General features: G+C 39.2%; 2 protein-coding genes across 2 annotated transcripts in view; one reads left to right on the top strand and one right to left on the bottom strand.

Annotated features, from left to right (window-relative positions):
• The window catches only part of LOC137289219 (large ribosomal subunit protein mL41-like), a 254,186-nt gene that overhangs the window by 214,452 nt on the left and 16,209 nt on the right, over positions 1–23,525 (top strand). The gene's annotated exons all lie outside the window — the stretch shown is intronic.
• On the bottom strand, positions 3,074–17,904 carry LOC137258117 (uncharacterized). The gene is made up of 5 exons (XM_067795682.1): positions 12,895–17,904; positions 11,286–11,339; positions 9,669–9,725; positions 8,843–8,902; positions 3,074–7,894 (listed from the first exon to the last, which is right to left on the bottom strand). Exons 1-5 carry the CDS (start codon positions 17,902–17,904, stop codon positions 4,019–4,021), a joined length of 9,057 nt encoding a protein of 3,018 aa, XP_067651783.1. The 3' UTR covers positions 3,074–4,018.

Genomic DNA, 23,525 nt, shown 5'->3' with positions numbered 1-23,525 from the left:
GATTTGATCACAATGCAGAAAATGGACAAGAGCCAAACCTAACAAAAATGCACAGATGCTGACAAAATAATTCAGTTCCTTAACATTTTAGAGAATTTCTAAAAACGGTAACAAACTCAATGTACGTAAAGCCGAAAACACAGCATTTCTGGATTGCATTATGGTATAACAAAAACAGAAGACAAATTGCCATGGGTTTATTACTGCGTTACACTGTTTCACTCTAATGACTTATACTGAATGTTTACACCCATTTGGACAATATTCCAGAAGTATCACAGCGGAGGGACACCTGAAATAGGCTTTACACATTGCACCAATGTGGGAATCGAACCTGGGTCATCAGCATGACAAGCCAACACTTTAACCACTAGGCTACCCCACCACAGATGAATGTAATCACTGGTATTTTCAAGTTGGTGACATCATGTGTCAACCCACATGTCTGTTTTGCTTCTTGTACTTAGCTTTACTGAATGCTAAACACACTGATACGGAGTTATCTTTCCTTCATGGCAAGTCTAAGCAGACAGATGCTGTGTGTAGGAGGGACACTGTGTCAGTTTTATTTATTGTTTTTAAGAAATATTAAAACTAATAATTATTACATTACAGGCCTGTCCAAGTCTATTGGAAAAGGAGCGTATGGAGGTAGTCATTTGCCGGGCATGAAGATCTGGGTTAGAATTTGTCTTCAGCAACCACTTCTTGTCATCATGGCAGCTAGCATCAGGCTCCCTTCTTAAAACAAATATAACATTACCATTAAAGTCAATGGGGAAATACATATTACGTTTTCCATCAATATGTACAGTGGGTGAGGGGGAGGTAATCTGATAAATAACTTACTTAGTTGTCTCCCTTGCCTTCATGCTACCCCATGCTACAAGTAAAGTAAGCTTGTTACACATGACTAATATGTAAAAAACAATCGTCAGGTGTAGTTAATGGAGGAATGTATTTTTAATTAACGTAAACTTCATACACATTATTGTCCAGCTGCCAGATTTCTCAGTCTGTGTTTATTGTCCTGAGCCATTGTGGTTCAAATTCCAACATGATGGACTGACTCAGTGTAAAATTTAGTGTCAAACAATGTAAAGTATTGACCAGCTCTTTTTGTTCAAGAATGTGAATGCAATGTGCATGTACATGTTTGAAAGGAAAAATAAGCAACAACATTAAACCAAATTTACTTTCAAATTATTTTAGAGTCTCAGAAAATAAATATACACAATAACTATACAATAGGGTGCAATTGCAGACATGTTCTGCAGATGTTAAAACACAAAATTTTATTCAGTTGTTTGGTCAGACACTATCACAGATGAGTGAGTGAGTGAGTGTGTGAGTGAGTGAGTGGGTGAGAACGGTTTTCCTGTACTTTTAGCTCTATTCCAGTAACATCAAGAAATGGACTTCACAAACTGTACACACAAGCAGAAACCCCACTAAAATATTCAGTACTTACAGAATTGTCTCTCAAAATGGTAAAAGGATGGATAAATGAACGTTTCACAACTGGAAAAACAATACCAAAAAACAGACAAGATTATTCAGTCACATTCAGTTTGTATTTTTTAATAAAGGCAAATTTGTATCACCAATAATTAAACTAAACACTGGTTACTGATGAAATGTTTTTTGGATTCATGTCAGAAATACATTGCAAATAAGCATCTTGACCAAGGTCCATCCATAATTCATGGTGTGTGGGTGGGTGCATGCATGCATGCGCTAGTTATGAAGAAGCATGTACAATGTGAATGAACCCTAAGATTTAGTAAGTAACCCCCTTGCAATGTACAAAATCAATTACTCCCACCCCTCTCCCATAATATTCAAGCATATTTTTTTATTATTAGCATGCAAAAAACTGCTGTCTCCGCCTAGTACATGTATACAAAATTGCTACCCTACATCCTCCACCCCATCCCACCCACCCCAGCCTGACCCATTCATTATCACCAGTCTAGCCACTCATTATGAATGGTCCCTCACGTTTTAAAATCAGCAAATTCTTTATCAACATTTGAAAGACATTCTCAAAATCAGCAAATTCTCCATCTACATTTGAAACACATTCTAAAAATCAGCAAATTCTTCATGAACGTTTGAAATACATTCTTAAAATCAGCAAATTCTCCATCAACATTTGAAACACATTCACAAAATCAGTGAATCTCTCATCAACATTTCAAATACATCAGCAAATATTGTATCAACAATGGAACAAATTGTCAAATCAGCAATTTTCACAAAAACAAGCAAAATCCTTTCTGAAATCATCTAATCAATGATAAAAACTACAACTTCTAAAATGTAACAAAATATCCTACTACATGTACCTGAATCAACAGCACAAAACACTGACCATTGAATCATTTCATCGACAGTTCGTTTTACACTGCTTTTATCAAGTAATTCCAGCAACATCACATCAGGGGACACCAGAAAAGGGCTTCACAGATTGTACCCATGAGGGGAATTGAACCCAGGTATTCAGTGTGACGAGCAGATGCTCTAACCATTGCTGATTGAGATAAAATTAGAAACTACTGAATGATATTTGGAAAATAACACTTTTAGTTATCTGGGATGAAAAAACTGTCGGCCATAAGACATGCAGAAAACAAAAAGTGTGGGTCGAAGTAACTTCAGTCCTGAGGATGTGTTTATAAATGCAGACATGTTGGAATCTCGATGGATGGAATGTTCACTGAAAACATGTCAGCAATGCAACAAACCTCACCGACACAACCACATTCATGATACAGTGAATAAAGGTACATCTTATAGACATTGAGCTGACCATTTTTACACAATATCCTAACATTTGGGAAATGAATTTCCAGTTTTACACAGTATTTGTGATATGAAGGAGAGAGCTCACTGTCCGTGAAAATTTCAGTTGAACACAGTATTTTAACAACTGTGATCAAAAACAAAGAAAGAGTCCATTGTATTCCTTGATAACTTCCAGTTGAACACAATGTCCCATTCAGGATTTGAACGAAAATAGTTATCAATTTAGCAAAAACCAATTGAACAAATATCCCAATTTCTGTGATTTGAACAAAATTACTTAGCAAGAGGTCCATTGTACACAGCATTCTAACATTTGTAATTTGAAAAACAGAGAGTATCTGTCTGGTTAAAACATTGCCAACAAGGCTTGATTACAATGTTCTACAAAATATTGTAAAGGTTGTGATTTGAAAAATACTGATTATTTGTCTGGCTAAAATATGACAAGGCTTGATGTATCATCAATGTATCATCAATGTATGAGAGATCTGGTTGTACTACTTCCTCCCTCATTGTGGATCTGACTCACATATACTGCATTACAACTGACGTCATGACCAATGAATCAAGCCATGGACTACTCCCTCTGACAGGCACACCTGCAGGTGCTTGGAGCAATGAGCACTCACAGACAAGCACAGAAATAGCCATATTTCTTATGTTGATGTGCCTCTTTTCTTATAATAGGTTTCATATAAGGCATTGGTAGCGTTCACACATGATCAACGCAAACGTTGCAGGAACATGTGTGTGTGAATTACTATATCACACAGCGACACAAAAGACACATACATCCATGGACATATTCACCAATTCCAGTATCTCATGACCACAATCTTAAAAACGTCCACAGTTCTAATCCATAGCAACTGCATAAACTGCCCATGTCTATAACACAGATGAAGTGAAGGATGAGGACTATTGTTATTGATATACAACTTCTTCATTCTGTATAGGTGACGTTTCAACATAGATTCTAATGTCAGTGTCAAGCACAATGACATTAAAATCTATGTCGAACTGCCGCCTTTACAGAATGAAGAAGTTGTATATCCATCGAAATAGTCCTCATCCTTCATCTACCCAACTTCTAGAATGCCAATCGAAGAAGACACACGAAGTGTGTGTGGACAAGATCATCACAAAGTTGCACAGAAAATATTCTCGGTGTAGCATGTATTACCCTCCTCCCCATCACGTATGCCTCACATCAACTGTTTGCCTGAGACAAGAGCAGCTGAGCTACGATGCCAGATGTGGACAGGGATTTGTTCATAATGGCTCCAGTGTCCGTCTTCCGTGGAGAAGTGGTGGGTCTAGTCGCTGGCTGCTTTTGCTTCTTATTGACACAAGGTGGAGTCACTTCACTAGGGGGCAATTGGCTAGGCTGTGTTGTAATCACCCTTGCATAAACTGTTGAATTCTGGACATGTTGCTTTCGTGAGCCAGCTTTAGCAGTCTTCACAGGTTCACGTAACTCAAGCATTATACTACCGAGATTGCCTTTGACCGGATTCATGTGGGCATCAGAATTTGAATCTTGTGAGCTCAGCTGAACAGAAATCTTTTGATCATCCTGGTATTCAAGGCTCAATCCATCAGCGACTGCTGTACTTGGAGCATATGGCACACTTGATTCAGTGTCTTGGGGTTTAAACATCAGCACATCAGCACCTGTGCGACTCGAACCACTGGCTACTGCTGTTCTTGAAGCCCCAGCCCCTGCAAACGTAACAGCCGATCCCTCAGCTACTGTTGTCCTTGGAGCTAATAATGATAGTTTCAGTTCTTGTTTGACGTCTTCAACTTTGCTTTTATCTGGCACTCCCTGTGTTTGCAGCAAGGTTGTTTTCAGACCCGATGACAGCATAAATGGAACAAGCTTCCCCTCAAGATCACCATCTTCAGAGTCGATGGATGTGACCTCCTGCTTGATATCTAAGACCTCAGGAATGTCCTCCTGTTCATCTTCCTCCTCACTGCACTTCCACTCCTCATGTGTACGAATATGGCGGTAATGGCTGCCGTAGTTGTTGAACTTTTTTTCACAGAATGTGCACTTGTAAGGTTTCTCCCCAGTGTGGATTCGCATGTGAACACGATAGTGACATGATGCTGTGAACGTCTTTCCGCAGATGTTACAGGTGAATGGACGGTCACCTGTGTGAGTCCTCATGTGCACTGTGAGTGAGTTGGAATATAGGAAACTCTTATCACAGATGTCACACTTAAACTTTCGTTCACCAACATGTGTGAGCTTGTGTCGTCCAAGTATCGATGACGATGAATAAGTTTTGCAGCATATAGAACATTTAAATGGCCGTTCCCCTGTGTGGGATCGCAGGTGATCCTTTAATGTGGTAGAAAGAGCGAAGGCTTTCCCGCACTGATCACATGCAAATGGTTTCTCCCCTGTGTGTGTCCTCATGTGTCGTTCCAACTCCGATGGCGAATAAAACGTCTTCTCACAAAGTGTACACTTATTCGGTGCCATTTGCTTATGAACATAACGAACATGGACAGCCTTCCGATTCTTGGAACGAAACACCAATCCACACTTCTCACAGGGGTAACTCTCTGCGACTGGCATTAACGCAGGGTCAACTTTGGCCACCAGTTCCGTGAAACCCTTCCCTGACTCACGCATGTGACAGTGCATGTGTTTGCGCAAACTTGAGGCCTGCTTGAATTGTGAACCACAGACAACGCACATATGGACATTACCCTGTTTCTGTGCTTGGTGTGTCTGCAAGTGGCCTAAGAGTTGGGTGGATTGTGGAAAGGTCTCTTTGCATACAGGACAACCATATGATTTGTCTGTAGGACTGGCCTGAAGAGCATCTGCACGTTCCAAAGCCACCTTAAGAGAGAAGGACACGTTGCCTCCATTGAGGCTGTTCAACTCATGCATCTTCTTAGAGTGGGTTTTCACATGAGCAATGAGTTCTTCAGGGCTTTTAAATGCATTGTTACATATCCCACACTCATACAGCAAAGGTGCTTCACACTGGGGCATGACCACTTCCTGTTGCGGCAATTTTTTTTTAACTTTCTTCACTTGTGGCTGTTCTGTCACCACATGAAACTTGAATAATTGTTTCTGCTGTGCCCCTGTCTGCTCTTGTATCAGTGATTGCAACTTTATCACTGACTGCGGATTCACCACTTTTTCCAGTTTCAACATTGGTTGCGGTCGTGCTGCTGCTTGAAGTTTCACAAATTGTTTCTGTTTTGCCAGACTTTTTAGTTTCACCTTTGGTTGCTGTTGGGTCGCTGCCTGCAGTTTCACTATTGGTTGTTGTTTTTCCTCAGCTTCAAGGTTCACCATCAGCTGCTGCTGTTTTGCCGCTTGAAGTTTCACCACTGGTTGCTGTGTTGCTAGAGTGTTGCCAGAATTTGATGTCATTGCTGTTGGGATGCTGCTTGAAATTTCCCTGTTGGTTGCTGTTGTGCCACTTGCTGCAGGTTTATTAGCGGCTGTGGCTGTATCTGTATTATTGGCTGCTTGAAGTTTCACCAGTGGTTGCTGTGTTGCCAGAGTTTGATGTGGTGCCACAGTTTTCAGTTTCACCATTGGTTGCTGTTGGGTGGCTGCTTGAAGTTTCACCAGTGGTTGCTGTGTTGCCAGAGTTTGATGTGGTGCCAAAGTTTTCAGTTTCACCATTGGTTGCTGTTGGGTTGCTTGAAGTTTCACCAGTGGTTGCTGTGTTGCCAAAGTTTTCAGGTTCACCATTTGCTGTTGGGTTGCTGCTTGAAGTTTCACCAGTGGTTGCTGTGTTGCCAGAGTTTGATGTGGTGCCAAAGTTTTCAGTTTCACCATTGATTGCTGTTGGGTTGCTACTTGAAATTTCCCTGTTGGTTGCTGTTGTGTCACTTGTTGCAGGTTTATCAGTGGCTGTGGCTGCAGGTTTATCAGCAGCTGTGGCTGTTTTGTAACCAAAGACTGTGCATCGGCCACAGACAAACTGGATTCCACAGTTTGGGGTTTTGGTTGTATCTGAATCCATGCTGGTTTCTTGGTTAATTGTTCTTCTTCTACTGCTGGCTGTGGTGTTTCTGGCTGCTTTCTTTTCTTAGGTGTTAGCTTTTCAGTTGGTGGTTGTTCGTGTAATGGTTCCGGAAACACCCCCACTTGCTTTGCTAACTGTCGTTTTACAAAAAGCTGTTGTTTTACTGTTCTTGGTTTTGCTATGGGTTGCTGTTTTACAGCTTGTAGTTTTGCCAGTTCTTTCTGTTGTCTTACCATTTGTAGTTTTGCAACAAGTTGCTGTTTTACGGACTTTTGTTTAGTCAAAGAATGCTGCTGTGATACTTGTTGTTCTTCATCAGCCTGTTTCAATGACCTTACAGTATCACCAAGTTTTTGCTGGGTCTCAGGTTGTTGTCTCTCATGTTCATCAAATATTTCCTGAGATGATTTGTGAATGTACACCATATTGCCTACAGCTGGCTGACACAGTTCCTCATCGCTGACAGGTTCCGCTTTCACCTGTACATTGTTCAACCCATCCTCTCCATCCCCACAACTCATTGCCAACATCCAATCAGGTCCTGCACCAACACCATTCGCCATCATTTTTATTCTTGTTTCTGGATCCACAGGTTCAACTTTTACCTCTGTCTTGACAACATCTTCCTTTATGTCCCCACCATCTAACACAGAGTGACTGTCATCTAGGGTCTCCATGCATTCCTCCGGTTCTTTCTTGATGGTAACCATGGGAACCATCATCGTCCATTCTGTTGAGTCACTTCCCATGAAGCCAAAGCCAGGCGTGATTATCTCAGATGGGTTTACATCGCCATGTTGATATGCATCTGATTCCATGGCATCATCATCATCATCATCATCATCATCATCGTCGTCGTCGTTCCTTGTAATAATGAATGAATCACTGGGAACAACAGTGTTTTCTGTACCACATTCTGTCTTGATAACAGTTGTACCATCACTGCCTATCACATACATCCCGGGGGTCTCTGCACAAGTGTCAGTTTCCTTCTGTACTGTGAAACCAGATTCTGAATCAGGATTCAGATCATGTTTGACTGCAGTTCCTACTTCATCCTCTTGGATGGGAATACCCTGAAAGAAAAAATGAAAATTGGAAACATCCAAATTTGATTATGATTAAGATCTAATTGAGTTATTATATTTTCCCCATTTGGCATCGATTTCAGTAATTTCAGTAAAAGATAAATAACATCATTTTGATCTAAAGAAAGATGAGGAACATTCATTTTCTTCACTTGAAACAATACACTATGTCCATCCATTGTTATAATGTTCACCAACGTCCATCCTTGGAAACAGTCTTGTTGAATATGAATCCTTTGTCATCAAGAGATAGTGTAGTTGCCATTCTAGGTAGCATTGTGGCTGTCCAGACTTCACCCATCTTTGAAACTGATCTACCGTCATCAGAGTTAGAAATACCTGCCTGCCCCACCACCTAGGACAGGTTATTTTCAACATGGACTGACAAGGTTCTCGCAGTTGCCTGTCTGATGGTTGGGTTAAAATTTTATTTAAAATGTATAGGAAGGTATTCCTCATATTTCTGGGTAATAACGCATTATCAATTCACTTGTTAAAAATAAAGGATGAATTTTAATTGGATGATTATCTATGTTGCTTGTGAAACCTAAATTATTTGCAGGCAGGTAAGTTTTGGTCACAGCTGGCAAGCTGTGGTCTGGCTGAATTTTTTAGATTTTCATACCCTGCCTTCATATTGCCCTTGTGACATAACATTTCAACTTACTCATATTCATCTAGCCTAATAAACATCCTACCTCTCCACAATTTTGTCTAAGGATGAATAAACAATGTTGCAAGAGTTGTCTCCCTTTACATATTGAGTCTGTTGTTGCTGCTGTTCAATGAAACACTCAATTTCCAGCTACGCTGTTCTGGTGCAACATAACGCACTGAATTTCACTAAATCCAGCTGATTGTCTCAAGTCTCAAATACAGGCAAGACCAGACATACAGCATACACTCTCTCCACCGACCAACCATCCCTGTACGTACCATAACCACAGCTTGACTGTTGTCTTTCTTGGATTCCAACATAGCTCTGTCCTCGGTTTCCTGAAACACACAAACCAAATCATTGCATGCATAAAACTATCAAATCTACTTCCATTTTGTAAGACAGTTTTGACATTAAGGCACTTCTAAATGGTGTTGTTTACTAAATGGCTGGCCTGGTCTTGATAAAATCTTGTCCGGCTGGCCTAACGTGTACAAGATGAACACTGTTTCAAATCAATGTATTTGATTATTTTCTTATTTTGCACAGCATAATATATCATGAGCATTAAAGAAACTGTTATTAAGCTTATAGAAGTGTAAAAAAAGACTATAAAAGTTACTTTTAAGTGATAAATGTTCTTCAGGAAAATCAAAAGTTACGGTTAACAGTATTACAAATTAACAAAAGAAAACAACAATTACCACATAGTTTTGTGTTTGATATAGTGTTTTTCTATTATGCAATATAAACCTGCTGACAAGAAAAATTAACCTTGTTTTGTCTTCCAACCATATGGTCTTGTTGACATTAAGTTAAGTCCAGTTAAGACCAATTAGTCTACTTAGCTGGTATTAAAAAAAATCAAACCCTGTGTTCAAGTTTCAAATATACGCCAGACCAGACACTCCTGCAAGCAGCCCACCATCCTACTCCAGGATGGGGTGGTGGGGTAGAATAAAGGTAAAAGTGTCTGCTCGTCAGGCCAAAGACTACACCACACGGGTACAATGTGTGAAAACCAGCAGTGATGTTGCTGGAATATTGCTATAACTGTAAGTGATGTAAAACCACACATGCTCATGCTTTTACTCACTAACTTACCATTTCCACAGACTGACTGTCATTCTGGGATACCAATATAGCACTGTCCTTGGTTATCTGAAAAAGAGAAACCGAACGATTGCAGTCATAAAAACTCTCAAGACTATTTCAATTTAGAAATGATGCAATGTGACAGAGATACTCCATATAACTAGGAGGCTGAAATGAATATATGATCTGAATAACTGAAAAGGATCACTGGAGTGCGTGATTCAAGTGTTACACAGCTTTTAGCAATATTCCAGGAATATCACAGCCATGGACACCATGGCTTAAATCACTAGGATATCCCACAGATATGGATCACTTGAATACCACACAGGGAAGAACTGAATGTTTACAGACAGTTGACAAGATGACTTGAATTACTGAAGGATGATGAAGAATGTTGAGTAAATGAGAAATGACCTGATTAACAGTGAGAACACCTGAACAACTGACCTGAACATTTAACGGAAATCACCTGAACTATCAACAGAGACGAGCCAGAGGCCATGACGACAATATGACCTATTCAACTGACAAGAATACTGGATGAAGATCCAGGTTTGATTCCCTATGTGGGTACAATGTGTGAAGTCCAAGAAATTGCTCACAATATTGCTAAAAGTAGCGAAAAACAACACTCACTTGCTCACTCTTTTGCATGGCATAAACCATACTTAGTCCACTATAACAAACAGGACATAACGCAACCTCTGAAATTGACACTAGTGGACAGTTTGGAGACTAATTGCACTAATTTCTGAATTTTCTATAACAGTGTATCATAAAGTCAGGAGAAAGGACGTTGATAGACTTGCACAAGTATCTAAGGTAACAACTCATAGTTTAAGTAAAACTTCCTACAGCAAAATGATATAAATAATAGACTAGAATCCATAGACTGTCCCTTTATCAGCATAGCAAGGATGGAGCAAGGGTGAAATGGTATGCCATGCCTAAGTACATATCGCAGTCCACAATTCTCAGGTTGGTACAGTTTGGTTTGGTTCGTTAACAATAAAATTTGATAGTAAAAACATTTTCGTTGAAAGGCACTGTTGGCTATAGTTCCGAGAAGAACTCTTCATGGAACTGGGACCCAAACAGAAGTGCCTTTACACGATCTTGTTCATCCAGTCAAACTGGAATGAGTTGAAGACAAGTTAGAGGCACAGAAATGTCAAGAACTGTAGCCACATAGAGATGCCATCATGGAATATTTCTGATGACATTCTGAAAGTATTGTGCATAAGGTGACTAAGATAATACAAAAACAAAACGAAATGTACCATATTTTCAAATTGTGAACTGAATTTTGGTGTACCAAACCAAAAACAAAATACAGTGGTATACTGTTTCAGCCCTAACATATAGCAAGGCTTGCATGTTCCCTGCCTACAGTTTAAAGCTGAACCTTCCATACCAACCATTAATACATGCACTACATCACAAGAACGTTTAACTGTGATCCCTATGGCTTCAAGTTTGAATTCTCACATGGGCATATGTGTGAGATCCGTTTCTGCTGTCCCTTGCCATGATATTGATGGAATATAATGTGCACAAAACTTACTCACTCACTCACTCACACACTCACTTCCTCACTCTAGTAAACTCACTCACTCTACCTACCCTGGTCCCAGACTTGTCCACTCTAAAGCTGACTCCCAGATCTGCCAGCCTCCCCTTAACACAAAGTGTATGATCATCACTAACAGCAACACGACTCAACATTAACACATTGTTTTCTCATGATGCAAAAAATGTAGATGACAGTCTCAAAGTTCATATTTTTTTTATCCAACTTAAGCAAATAAAGTTGCTGTTTTACAGTTTCAGTAGCAAGGCAACATGATTATGTTGCTATTTTCATGATTAATGTGGGCTTTTCTGCAGTTTTCTCCGGGTGGGAAAGATTTCTTTGGGAGGCCTGAAAATGAAACTTTATATTTTACTGCTGATTCAAAATGATGACAAATCCACATGGAACAGGAAGAGTTTATTCAGAATGTCACCCAATGTTGTCAAAAAGAAAGGCGTCAAGTCAGGTCAAGTCAACCAGGGATGATAAAACAATACAACTTTTAGAGTAAACATGAATCATAAGCGATGACTGGCGTTTGTTCCTCAGTACTTCAGTTTGCAAATGAAGCTCAATTATCACAAGCTAGGCATTTCCAACAGCATATATCTTAAAATCAATAACAAAATAAATAAATAAATAAATAAATAAATAAATAAATAAATAAATAAATAAATAAATAAATAAATAAATAAATAAAACAGATAAGCTACTGTCTATGATGTAGCTCTATCATTTCAGTGGGGCCACTGGGTGTTGGGTAGCCTATAGGTTAAAACATTAACTTCTCAGGCTGAAGACTATACTCGGATGCATCTATGGCTCGGCCCCCATAATCGTATTAAATACCTCCCTTTGCTGGGTCCAAATTCACACAATAGTCAATCAGCTAAGCCACCTTTACAACTGAGTTTGCCATTGTCAACAAAGATAGCGGTCACAGCTATGAAGGTTTGTTCACAGAGCGACTCAGATTTGGGGGAAATCATGCATACAACTTGTCAGATCTGAAACTTAAAAAAAATATATGCAAAAACTCCTTCTACCTCTTTAAAAGTCCCTCTGCATGATTTGTGTTGCCAGGTTTAAAGGGATAGATAATTTAAAAAGCAAAAGTGAAATGTGATTGGCATGCTCATGTTCCTAATGATTGGATAAAAGCCAGCCAAGGGGAGGAAAATTGTCAGGCCGTGCCATATATGCATCCAGGCTATAGTGGAACTTTATTGGAATGTACACCCTGGAGACATCGAGGATGATTTCTGGTGTACCCCATCATGATACTACTGAGATATTGCTGAAAGTGGAGTAAAACTAAACGCACTCACTTACACCATGATTTCTGCCAGCAGATTTTAAAAGACGCCATGTAAAATTAGCAAAATCATCAAAACCACCCTCCAAGTTTGATAATGAAATAAAGTATGCTGGACAGTGAATTTACTCATTGGAACTTGGAAGAGAATATCAAACATCTCACTGTGGCATAGCTGTCATCATGAAAAAAGGCAAATCTTACACACGATCATTGCCAAAAAGAATGGGCAAGTCTTCAATACTATATAAAAATAAACATAAACCTTTGCAACATATCAAGTTTACATGAAAATTGGCTTGCTACATGCTTGTGCTATCTATGACTGACAACACTGATCTTACCCTTGTCATCTCTGCACGGACTTGGTCTTGTCGATGAGTACATTTAAACGTCCCCTGATACAGCCGCTGGTGCACCTTTAAACCCGCCACATTGTCGAATTGGATCCCACAATCCTCACACCTGACCATGGCTGCTGCTTTCTGTGAAACCTCAGTAATCTGTATTGGATGACCTTTCTTCCGATGTTCCCTCTTCAGATGTAGCATGTAATCAAGTGAAGTGGCAAATGCCATCGGACATATCACACAATGGTACCACTCTTCGATCGCTTTCCTGCCATGCTTTCCTTTCGAAACCACCTGCCTCAAGTGCTCATGGTAATCACTTTCAGTTACAAATATCTCATGACATTCACATGTGAAATACCCCTTGAATTGCACATTCATATCAACTATTTCCTCTGAGTACGATTGAGCTGACACAAAGTTTTCAGTATCAAGTATTCTATCTGTCTCCTCAGTTCTAGAAATGATCTGAGGCTTGGGTCCAAGAAGGTTGACAAACACAGGGTTCTGGTTTGACGCACACATCTTATGTTCCATCTGGGCATGACGCATAAAGGACGCAAAGTCAAGGAAGAGGACAGAACACAGACAGATGTAGGACTTGTGACGGCTGAGGTGGTGAACCATATCCTCCTTCTGCAGCAGGACCATACGGCATAGGGAACACATGTGGCCCTGCACTTTGCCTGGGGCACTGGAGGAGGAGGTGGACAAGATGTGGCTTACTGAATTACAATCCTTCTGAGCACTGTCAGAAGTCAGAAGAGATTCACTGAGACTAACATCACTTTTAACATGTGCTGGACTTTCTTGTTTCACCATGAACTCACTGCCTGTGTTACTATCAGCATCCAAAAGATTTTTAATTTCCCCAAAGATGGAAACACATGGTGGTCCATTTTCCCCACTAATGTTTGAAATACCACATCCATTTTCCCTATTGCTCTTTGAAGCACAAGGACCACTTTCCATTTTGATACCTAAAATACTTGTTCCATTTTCCCTACTGATGTTTGAGGCACTAGGTCCATTTTTCCCTTTGATATTTGAAGCACAAGGTCTGTTTTCCCTTTTGATGTCTAAAACACTAGGTGCATTTTCCTCATTACTATGTTTATTTTTCACATCATCATCAGACAGACTAGGTCCATTTTCCTTTGAGCAAAATTGTCCATTTCTCCTGATGCAATTAACTTTTTCAGGGTCAACACCATTTTCCTTAGTTTCAACAAAAGAATTAGTTTCATCCAAAGACAGAGACAAAGTGACAGTAAGGTCCTCTTCATCAACCATAACACCCTTGTCAAGCTGCCTGACATAAGTCCTGTCCTGGAACCTGCCCAATGCTGTGTGAACTTCACACGACCTGTGGTCACATCCGGTCTGAGTTCCACAATCGCACATAAATTTCCTCAAACTGTTTCGACTTCTTACTTTTCCCGGTGTGCGGAATGCCTGAAGATGTCTGTCCAGATCTTCCTGCCCAACCAGCAACTTCCCACAGGAACAAAGACTCAGGGAAACATCACTGCCATCTGTACCAGAGACTACATATGTGTCACTTTTGCAGGTGCTCTCACTACTTCCTTCACTTGCTGCTCTATTTCTTACTGAAAGATTCTTGTGATGTACTGTTCTTAATATCTTATGGGTCATTTTAACCTTACAGTGCCTGACAAAATCATTTTCGCTCCTAAATATTCTTCCACACAGTGTGCAAGAACAGCAGCCTTCTAGCCCCTTCCCAAATACCTTTATCATGGCACCTTCTTTATCACATCGTATGACCTTCACTAAAGGATCAATGCTCCTTGTAACCCCAGACACATTTACTTCATTCATGGACATAGCAACTTCCTGAGCACCTCCATCAACTGCAAGATCTACTCCAACTATGTGTGTGTTTTGAATTGAGTTTTTGTAACCAACCTGGTCTTTGTAAGTCTTTCTCCCACAATTGTCATCCTCCAGTTCAAGGTCACATATCTTTCTCTCCATGTCTTGGGTCAACGTGTTTTCATTCATAGTATACTTGCTCTCTGATTTACCAGACTGTTTCCTGACTACTCTGAAGGAAGAATCAAGTCCCACCACATCCTGACTGCTTGTTTCTGAAGCAGAGGAGAACTCTGACCTGTGAGGCATTCTGGGAACACGGTTCACGGTGCCATTTTCTCCAGCATCATCTATTTCAGAGATTGAACGTGATTTACAGTCCATCTCTACAGGACTGGAAGAATCAGACTCGTCATCAGTTTCATCACCTTTATCTGCAGCCCCCACAGACTTACAGCACTTCTTATATTCACCTGACACTGTTCCCTTTGTCAATCCATGGAAACTACCATCTGTTTTAGGTAACTGCACTAGCATCAGAGAATCACTCTTATCTTCAGGTTCAGTGTTGTTCTCAGTTGAACTGACCATGCCATGCTCATGCTTATAGTGGCTGTAACTAGAACTGACCTCTTCATGCTGCAGGTGACATGGACCAGAACTGGCCCCCATGTCTAGCTGGTCAGTATCACTCTCTGAGCTAACATGCACAGACACTGTGTTTTTACAAGTCGGCTCTTTCTTCTCTGTTGATTCCTTTTCCAGGTACAAGATCATGCCTATATTTGATTTTTTTCTCAAATCAAAATCATGGTTGTTGGCCACAGTGTTTTTTGTATGCATTAGTGTTTGTGCATACCCAGAAATCTCATCAACTATCATACCTTCTGATGTGTTGGTTTCTACCTTCTCTGTTCTCATTTGTTCTCTAAGAGCCTCTGGGTGCTTTTTCTGAACATGTCTCTTGAAATCCAGAATGTCAACGAATAACGAATAACAAACACACTTGTAAACTGTAACAGCATTTTCATTGAAATGCAGTTTGGCGACTATGTTGGAATCAAATTGCTTCAGGTGCCATCTCTCCATATGTCTCATGAAACACTTATTGCTTGGGAATGTGATGCTACAGATCTTACAGCGGAACAAGGATGTACAGCAATCATTTGGGGATTCCACAGCTTGGTGGAGGCTAATGTGAGCACTGAGATTATCCTCCCCTAAAACATGAACACCACAGACATTACACAGGTGGAAGTCCAGAGGGAGCTCTTTCGTGGATACAACCTGGTTATGTTCTTTGATGTGATCCCTGAACATGGAAAACGATGAAAAACATTTAAAGCAATTCAAACAAGGGAATCTTTTCTCATCCAGCAAACCTGGATCATTCTCAATATAAGTCTCATCCCGTTCATGAGCTTTCACATGCATTGGTAAGTCTTCACTTTCAACAGAATTTCCACATGTTGGACAGACACTTGTGCTTGGCTTTTCAATGTTGTGGACTTGTAGTAGGTGCTCCCAATAAAGCTGGTGTCCATGGAAACCCATGTTGCATGAGCTACACATGTGCCAGCCACACATCTCATTGAAGAGCCAGTGGTCTGCATTCTCCTCTTGGTCCTTCTGTTGATAGCAACAGCCCATTGAATACTGTTTCACAAGATTAAGTTGTTCCTTACAATACTCTGCATACTTTAACTCATTGCTTTGAATGTCTGAGGGAATTGCATCTGTGACCTCCTCCTCACTGCATAATCCTCTACATGAAGGTGGTTCCAATTTACCTGAAGGTGGAATCTTGTCTTCTGTAACATGTTCCTCCAGAAAATCACAGTGTTTGACTCTTGAAATTCCACCAACTAACTGTTCACTATCACTTCCAGATGAGAGATTACATGCTATACCATGGCTGCTTGTTACAGGAGGATTCTGATGTTGTTCCAGATGCTGTTCAAAGACATCACTAGTGACATCTGCTCCACACATGTGGCAGAGTTGAACTTGAGTATTTCTCAATGTACCATGAGCTGTATCAGAGACATCAGAATCTAGAGTGATCTCTTTATCATGCTTTTCCATGTGCTCCTCAAACTCTATATTTTCAATGTCTCCTCCACATATGTGGCACAGTGCTGAACCAGTGATCACTTCCTTGTATTCCATTTGAGCATCCTGGCTAGAGTTCGCCAAATCATTCTGGGTCCTTAACCCATCCTGTCCCTGTTCCTTGACACAGTCAGAAGTCACTTCTGTCAACCTTTCTCTGGCAGGTTTTGATGCAGTCCTTGTGTGTATATGACTCATAAGTCTTGAGGAGTCAACAGCATTTGATATTGCCGAACTTGCATCAGAAGTTTTGTGAGTTGCCCCCTCAGATGGTTTAGCATTTGAAGGTGAGCAAATAGAGCCAAAATGATTTTGGAACACAATTTTTTCCTCATGAAGCTTCATATGTTCCATGATCCGGTTCCCCTCAACACGGGCACCACAAATCGGACATTTGTACAAGGGTGGGGCAACTATCTTATGGAACTTTAGAAAGTGATTCACATGCATGACTGGGTCACGGAAGCCCATATGACATACTGTACACATGTGCCAGCCCTGTCTCATACTCGAAACCTCCATTTCCCGTCCATTTCCGAGTCTGAAGCAAATACCACACTGACAGACCAGGTGCCCATGTTCACATTTCTTTTGGGGATCAAGCTGGGAAGTTGCCTTTGTCATCACATCTGCCTTTGTTTTCATCTTTGATTTATCATGGGTTTCTACCCTGCTTCCCGTCTTTATCATGGTCTCTTCTTTATCAGGAGATTCAACCTTACTTCCTGTCATTTTCTGTGCTGTTTCATGGGATTTCATCTTACTTCCTGTCTTTGTTGTTGTGTCTGCTTTTTCATCCATTTCAACACTGCTTTCTGTCTTTCTTGTGCTCTCTTCCTTATCATGGGATTCAACCCTACATACTATCTTTGTAATGGTCTCTTCTTTATCACTGGATTCAACACCAGAGCCAGTCTCCATCTCTTGTTTCCCATGGAATTCAACCCTACTTACTGTCTTCATAGTCTTTCTTTCTTTATCATGGGGTTCAGAACTATTTCTGGCATTTGTCTCTACTTTATCAGATGATTCAACCCTACATTCTGGTTTTGCCATGGTCTCTTCCTTTACAACAGATACAACCCTATTTCCTGCCTTTGAAGCAGACTTTGATTTTATAACTGAAGTGGGATCATCTCCTTGCCCATGATCTGAACCTCTCCGAACACTATAAGATGAAGCTGTTGATATTTTTGTTGTAGAATTTGGTTTGACCTGTTTTGCAATAAATTTCTCTACCCTACAGGAATCAGATAAGTTACTGGACATTTTTTTCTTTAATCTCACACTTTTACGACAAGCAGGAAGTACAATGTTCCCATCATGCCTTGACGGACTGACATGCCCTTCTCTCTGCATTTTTCTATCAGAACTGTGTCTGACCCTCATTCTCACAATTCTAAATCAGTGGCAGAGACATACGTTCAGTCATTTGCTCCTCTGATGACTCCACAATTGTCTCCAAAGCATTATGATGCCATTTCACCACAGAGAAATCACCCATGGATGTCAGTTTTGGCTGATAAAATATGAAGAGTTACTAACTTGGGATTCTTTTCCAACCATGTATCTCAAATAGAGGTTGAGCAATCCATGTTGCTGCTGTTGTCCTGGATATGGTGTACATGGCGATGATGACGACCCTGCAGAGAGACATTCCCCACTCAATCATTCTCTTTCATGGTTGTATTCTAATGCCAGACTGTATATATCTGTTGCTTGTGGCTTATGGGGCAATGATTGCTCAATGCAATGAAATTTTACGAAATAATTCTACTATGGGCAGTGCATCAAGCATATCAGCTTCAGACATGTGTTTATCAACAGACATTTTTATGTTAGCACAACTATTGATCTACAAATGTTCAGAGTGAAAGCAATAATCATGACATTGACGTTAATAATACAGATCATGGACATGATTCTGAAATGAAAGATGCAAATTCTCACAGCAAGAAACAATCACCAGCAAATCTGAACCAGTTATTTTGTCAGAAAAAAATAATAAAATGAATGAATGGAGAGAGAGAGAGAAAGAGAGAGAGAGAGAGAGAGAGCAGTTTTTCACTGCTTTAAACAATATTCCAGCAATATCATGGCAGAGGACCCTGAAATGGCCTTTCACACATTGAACCCTTTTGGGGAATCAAACCTGGGTCTTTAGAGTGCTTAGCAAATGCTTTAACCACTAGGCTACCCCACCACCCTTAAAGTGAGTGGGTGAGTGAATACAGTTAATGTAACTTATTGCATTCAGTCATATCACAGCATGTCAGCTTCCTTTGAATTGGTTTAATCACATGATAAACAGATCACTCGCAGCAGGAATGTCTGGTATGCAAGCAGAACATTCGTCGTAACAACCTACTATTACATACATTGTGTTAATCAGTGTTCACAGCAGGTTTTGAACAAGTGTGTACAGAAACAAAATTGCAAATATGTAGTCCAAATCTTTTGCTTGCAAAATTTTCATTAAGATAACATCATTATCATGAGTAATAATTATAATTACAAGCTTTTACTGACATTGCAGTGTTTGAATATAACGACCTATCTTTATGTGAATGCAGTAGAAATCACTTCCTGTCTACTGACGATTGTCAATAGTGGTTTTACTCATGGAATCCTATTACTGATCATAATATTATTTATCAACTGGACTTTGGTTGAAATGAACAACTTCTGGGGAATGCCATGCACAGTATCCAATGACATCCTGTGTCTGTTATTCCCTTGTCCAATTGTCCAGTTTGTGTGGGCAAGTTAGGTAACAGGAGGACAGACTCAAGATTATCCCCCAAATGCCACAATAAACAGATTGCCCGATAGTTTAAAAGACTTATGACTGCTAATGATGTCAAGTGCTAGCACACAAATGTGACTCACATGGAGAAACGTAACTCACATGGAGAAACGTAACAATATGATGTTATCATCATGCAATCTGTGAATGTACTAAAGATAACCCAAGTTTTAAGTAAGGAAATATTTGTGAAAATTCTTATTATGTATTTAAAAGTCAAATATATTCGGTTTTGAGAGGAATGTCTAAATATGCAGTATTGTTAATAGCAATATAGTTTGTAAGTTACTATTACATGGCAATGTACTTCATGTCAATCAAAACATATTAGTAATTGTTCAAAACCCGGGTTCAGGTCCAGGTTAAAATATTGATCTTCAGTATCGCAATGCTTGTCGTAAGAGGCAACTAATGGGATCAAGTGGTCAGGTTTGCTGACTTGGTTGACACTAGTCATTGGTTCTCAACTGCACAAATTGATGCTCATGTTGTTGATCACTGTATTGTCTTGTCCAGACTTGATTATTTACAGAGCGCCGCCACATAGCTGGAAAATTAATGAGTGTGGCGTAAAACTAAACTCACTCACTAGAATTGTTCAAGCTTGCAGTTGTCATTAGAGAAAAATCTTTTAATTCATGCAATTGTTTCACGGTTTCCTATCTCTCTGTCCTTTACTGTCCATCTTGTATGGAGAATGTTAACTCTGTTAAATGACGTTATACTATAACTAAAAAGACATGGACTTCTGTCCTTAGCCGAACAGTTAAAGGTAGACACTGTATTCAACTAGAGAGTAACTGGATTTACCAAAAGATAACAATTGGATACAAGTTAAGTGATAAATGGACAGAGCATCCAACAACCATGATTATACATGCCATTTAGAAAATGGTCAAATGCAACATATGTCATATTTGGGATTTCACTTTCTCAGTACACATATTCTTGTACTTTTTTGGTTGAGTTCCATTCGATTCGGATTCGAACCCGCACCCTCAGTCAGGCATCTAATCGCCAGCACACAAAGTCAGCTGCCCAGCCAGTGTTCAAAAAATAGAACTACCTACCATTGGCTGACTGTCCCTTTCATTTCCAAGATTTAGGTCAACTAATATTAGAATAGGTGAGTGCTTCACAACATTTATCAGAGACTTCACGATAGGTTTTGTAAATGTGCTTGCAGAAATACAATTACAAATATGTAGTCCAAGACTTATGAACATAAAATTTGCATTACAGTCCAGAATCATTTCATGATTTCTTGTATATATATATGTCTTGTAAAAATAAGTAGATCAGAATTTATGCATCCAAAACACGCATGCAAAATCGTTTTGCATGTTTCTATTATTTTGGGGCATGAAAAACGTAGATTCCTACGTTAACGCGAACACTGTTTATCATCTACCCTCCGTTCTAAGAGCTGTGTCTTTCTTAGTGCATGTATCTGCATTGGATCTACTGTTGAGACAAACCGTAACATGCATGTAAACACCTGTTCTTTTGACATGATGATTGTGTGGTGTCATTTCACTTATTGCAGAAAATAATGTTATCCAATCATAGACCCTATTAATATGATGTGACCTATTCATAGACCCTATTAATATAATTCAAAGTGCCAGCTGGCGGCAAGCTACGTACTATGTTTAAACAATGAGAATTTCCAAGCTTCAACTTATTTTAAGCAGTGAGAAGTGTAACAGCTTTGTTTTTCTTTCTACTTTAAGGCACTTTTTACAATAAAGTAAAACAGAATCTGTGCATGCAACACAAGCACATTTAATATGTCATTGAATATAGCACATATAGCCATTTAATTATGTTTTTCCTGTTAGAAAGAAGTGTTCAATGTGCATTTAGACATATTTTGTTGTCTATTTCACAAACATTATTCAATATTAATGACAAAACAGGAATTCACACAACATGGGATTCCTGCACATCTGACGCAACAATTTCGTAAAAGACTCTCAAAGTATCATCATACCAGTAAAACTTGACACACATTGTATGAGTGACCCCCAGAATTCAGTTCAATAAAACTGATTTGATTGGAAAAAGTGACAGTTTTTGTGAGGTCTTCATTAATTTAAATATTCTATTTTTCCAATTCAATGTTAATAACTGTATATTACCATGAAAATATCACAGGCATGATTACATATTAGTCCAGCCTACTACATTTTAATATGACTGACTGAAAACTGAAAAATAAACTATTTATTAACAAACAGTTATATTTCAATAGCAATACCAAAAAAAACCATCACAATCTATGCGAACTCTTGCTTTTTGATGTACCCAAATAAATACAACACTAAAGATTTAATGACACCCTAAAATAAATACTGTGAGTCACCATGATTCTCATTTTTCAAAAACCTGTCCAAGGTGAAAAATCAGAGCAATTTTAAATTCATGTAGAACATATCTTGAATCAATAATAACTAGTCATCCGCTTATTATCTAGAGAAGTATTCACATAAGCGATAGTTTTCATAATTAAATGCAGCTGTGCAAGATTTGGTTTTGTGAAATAATTCTACTGCAGCTCTCTCTACACAGTTGAAAAACAGCCATTCCAGTGAAAATACCAGCACTGGAACTAATGAGAGTTGGGAAGACACAATTCTGAACAATTCATCGATATGCAATAATAATACAAACAAGTGAAAGTTGTAAGTAAATCAAAATAGGTTTTTGTGAAAAGACAATTTTAGAAAACTGAATGCTTAATGAAGAATGATCATCTAAAATAAGTTTCCAATACTACTGTTTAGGTTTGACTAGGTGTGGTTTGGTTGTTTAACACCATACAATATCTCAGCTATATGACTGCAACCTGCAAATGATTGAGTGTTACCACACAATCAAGTGGTCAGGGGCACAGCTACCACTATAAAAAATGCCCAGAATTTCACATGATTTGGGTTAAAAACACTTAAATATTATTAATATTGTGTAAAATACCTCAAGGACTATAAACAAGAGTCATCAGAAGATGACACATCCCCCCGGCCACCTCATGTTTGAATGGACAAATCATCTAAGAGTTACTCATTGTTTTTTTACACTAAGCTTGAATTGTTTCCATGGAATTCATGGAAATCATAAATGCCATATATCTGTAACCAGCAAAGTCACAATTTCAAGATCTGTCTCATACATCTGCCAAGATCTGTTGAAAGATATGAAATGGTTTTCGAGTTCTGCTCTGGGAACGAAGCCCACCCCTCCATTTTGAGACTAGGTTTTCTCAGTTTTCAGACTAGGTCCAAAATGTTTCCATGAAAACCAAGAAAATAATACATCACAAGATCCTGTACAAGGTAAAAGGCACCACTTAAGCTTCTGACTGATATATCTACCAAGTTATGCAGAAAAATCTTGAACGGTTTTTGAAATCTTCCCCCAGAAACGAAACACACCTCTCACTTTTGAGACTATGTCTGAAACATTTCCATGGAAACCAACAAAATATTAAATATTAAATATTTAAACCTGAAAATACCAAAAGGCACCACTTTAGGTTCAGACTGATATATCTACCACGTTTTGCAGAAAAACATTCTATGGTTTTTGAGTTTTGCTCCGGAAACGAAGCCCATCCCTCCACTTTGAGACTATGTCTGAAACATTTCCATGGAAACAGAGAAAATAATAAATCACAAAGCCTGTACAAAGCAAAAGGCACCACTTCAACTTCTGACTGATATATCTACCAAGTTTTGCAGAAAAATATTGAACGGTTTTTGAGTTCTGCTCCGGAAATGAAGCCCATCCCTCCAATTTTGAGACTATGTCTGAAACGTTTCCATGGAAACCGAGAAAATAATAAACCACAAAAACCTGTACATAGCAAAAG

The sequence above is a fragment of the Haliotis asinina genome, chromosome 1, assembly GCF_037392515.1.
Source record: "Haliotis asinina isolate JCU_RB_2024 chromosome 1, JCU_Hal_asi_v2, whole genome shotgun sequence".
NCBI lineage: Eukaryota > Metazoa > Mollusca > Gastropoda > Lepetellida > Haliotidae > Haliotis > Haliotis asinina.
This window is presented reverse-complemented; position numbering and strand designations above follow the sequence as displayed.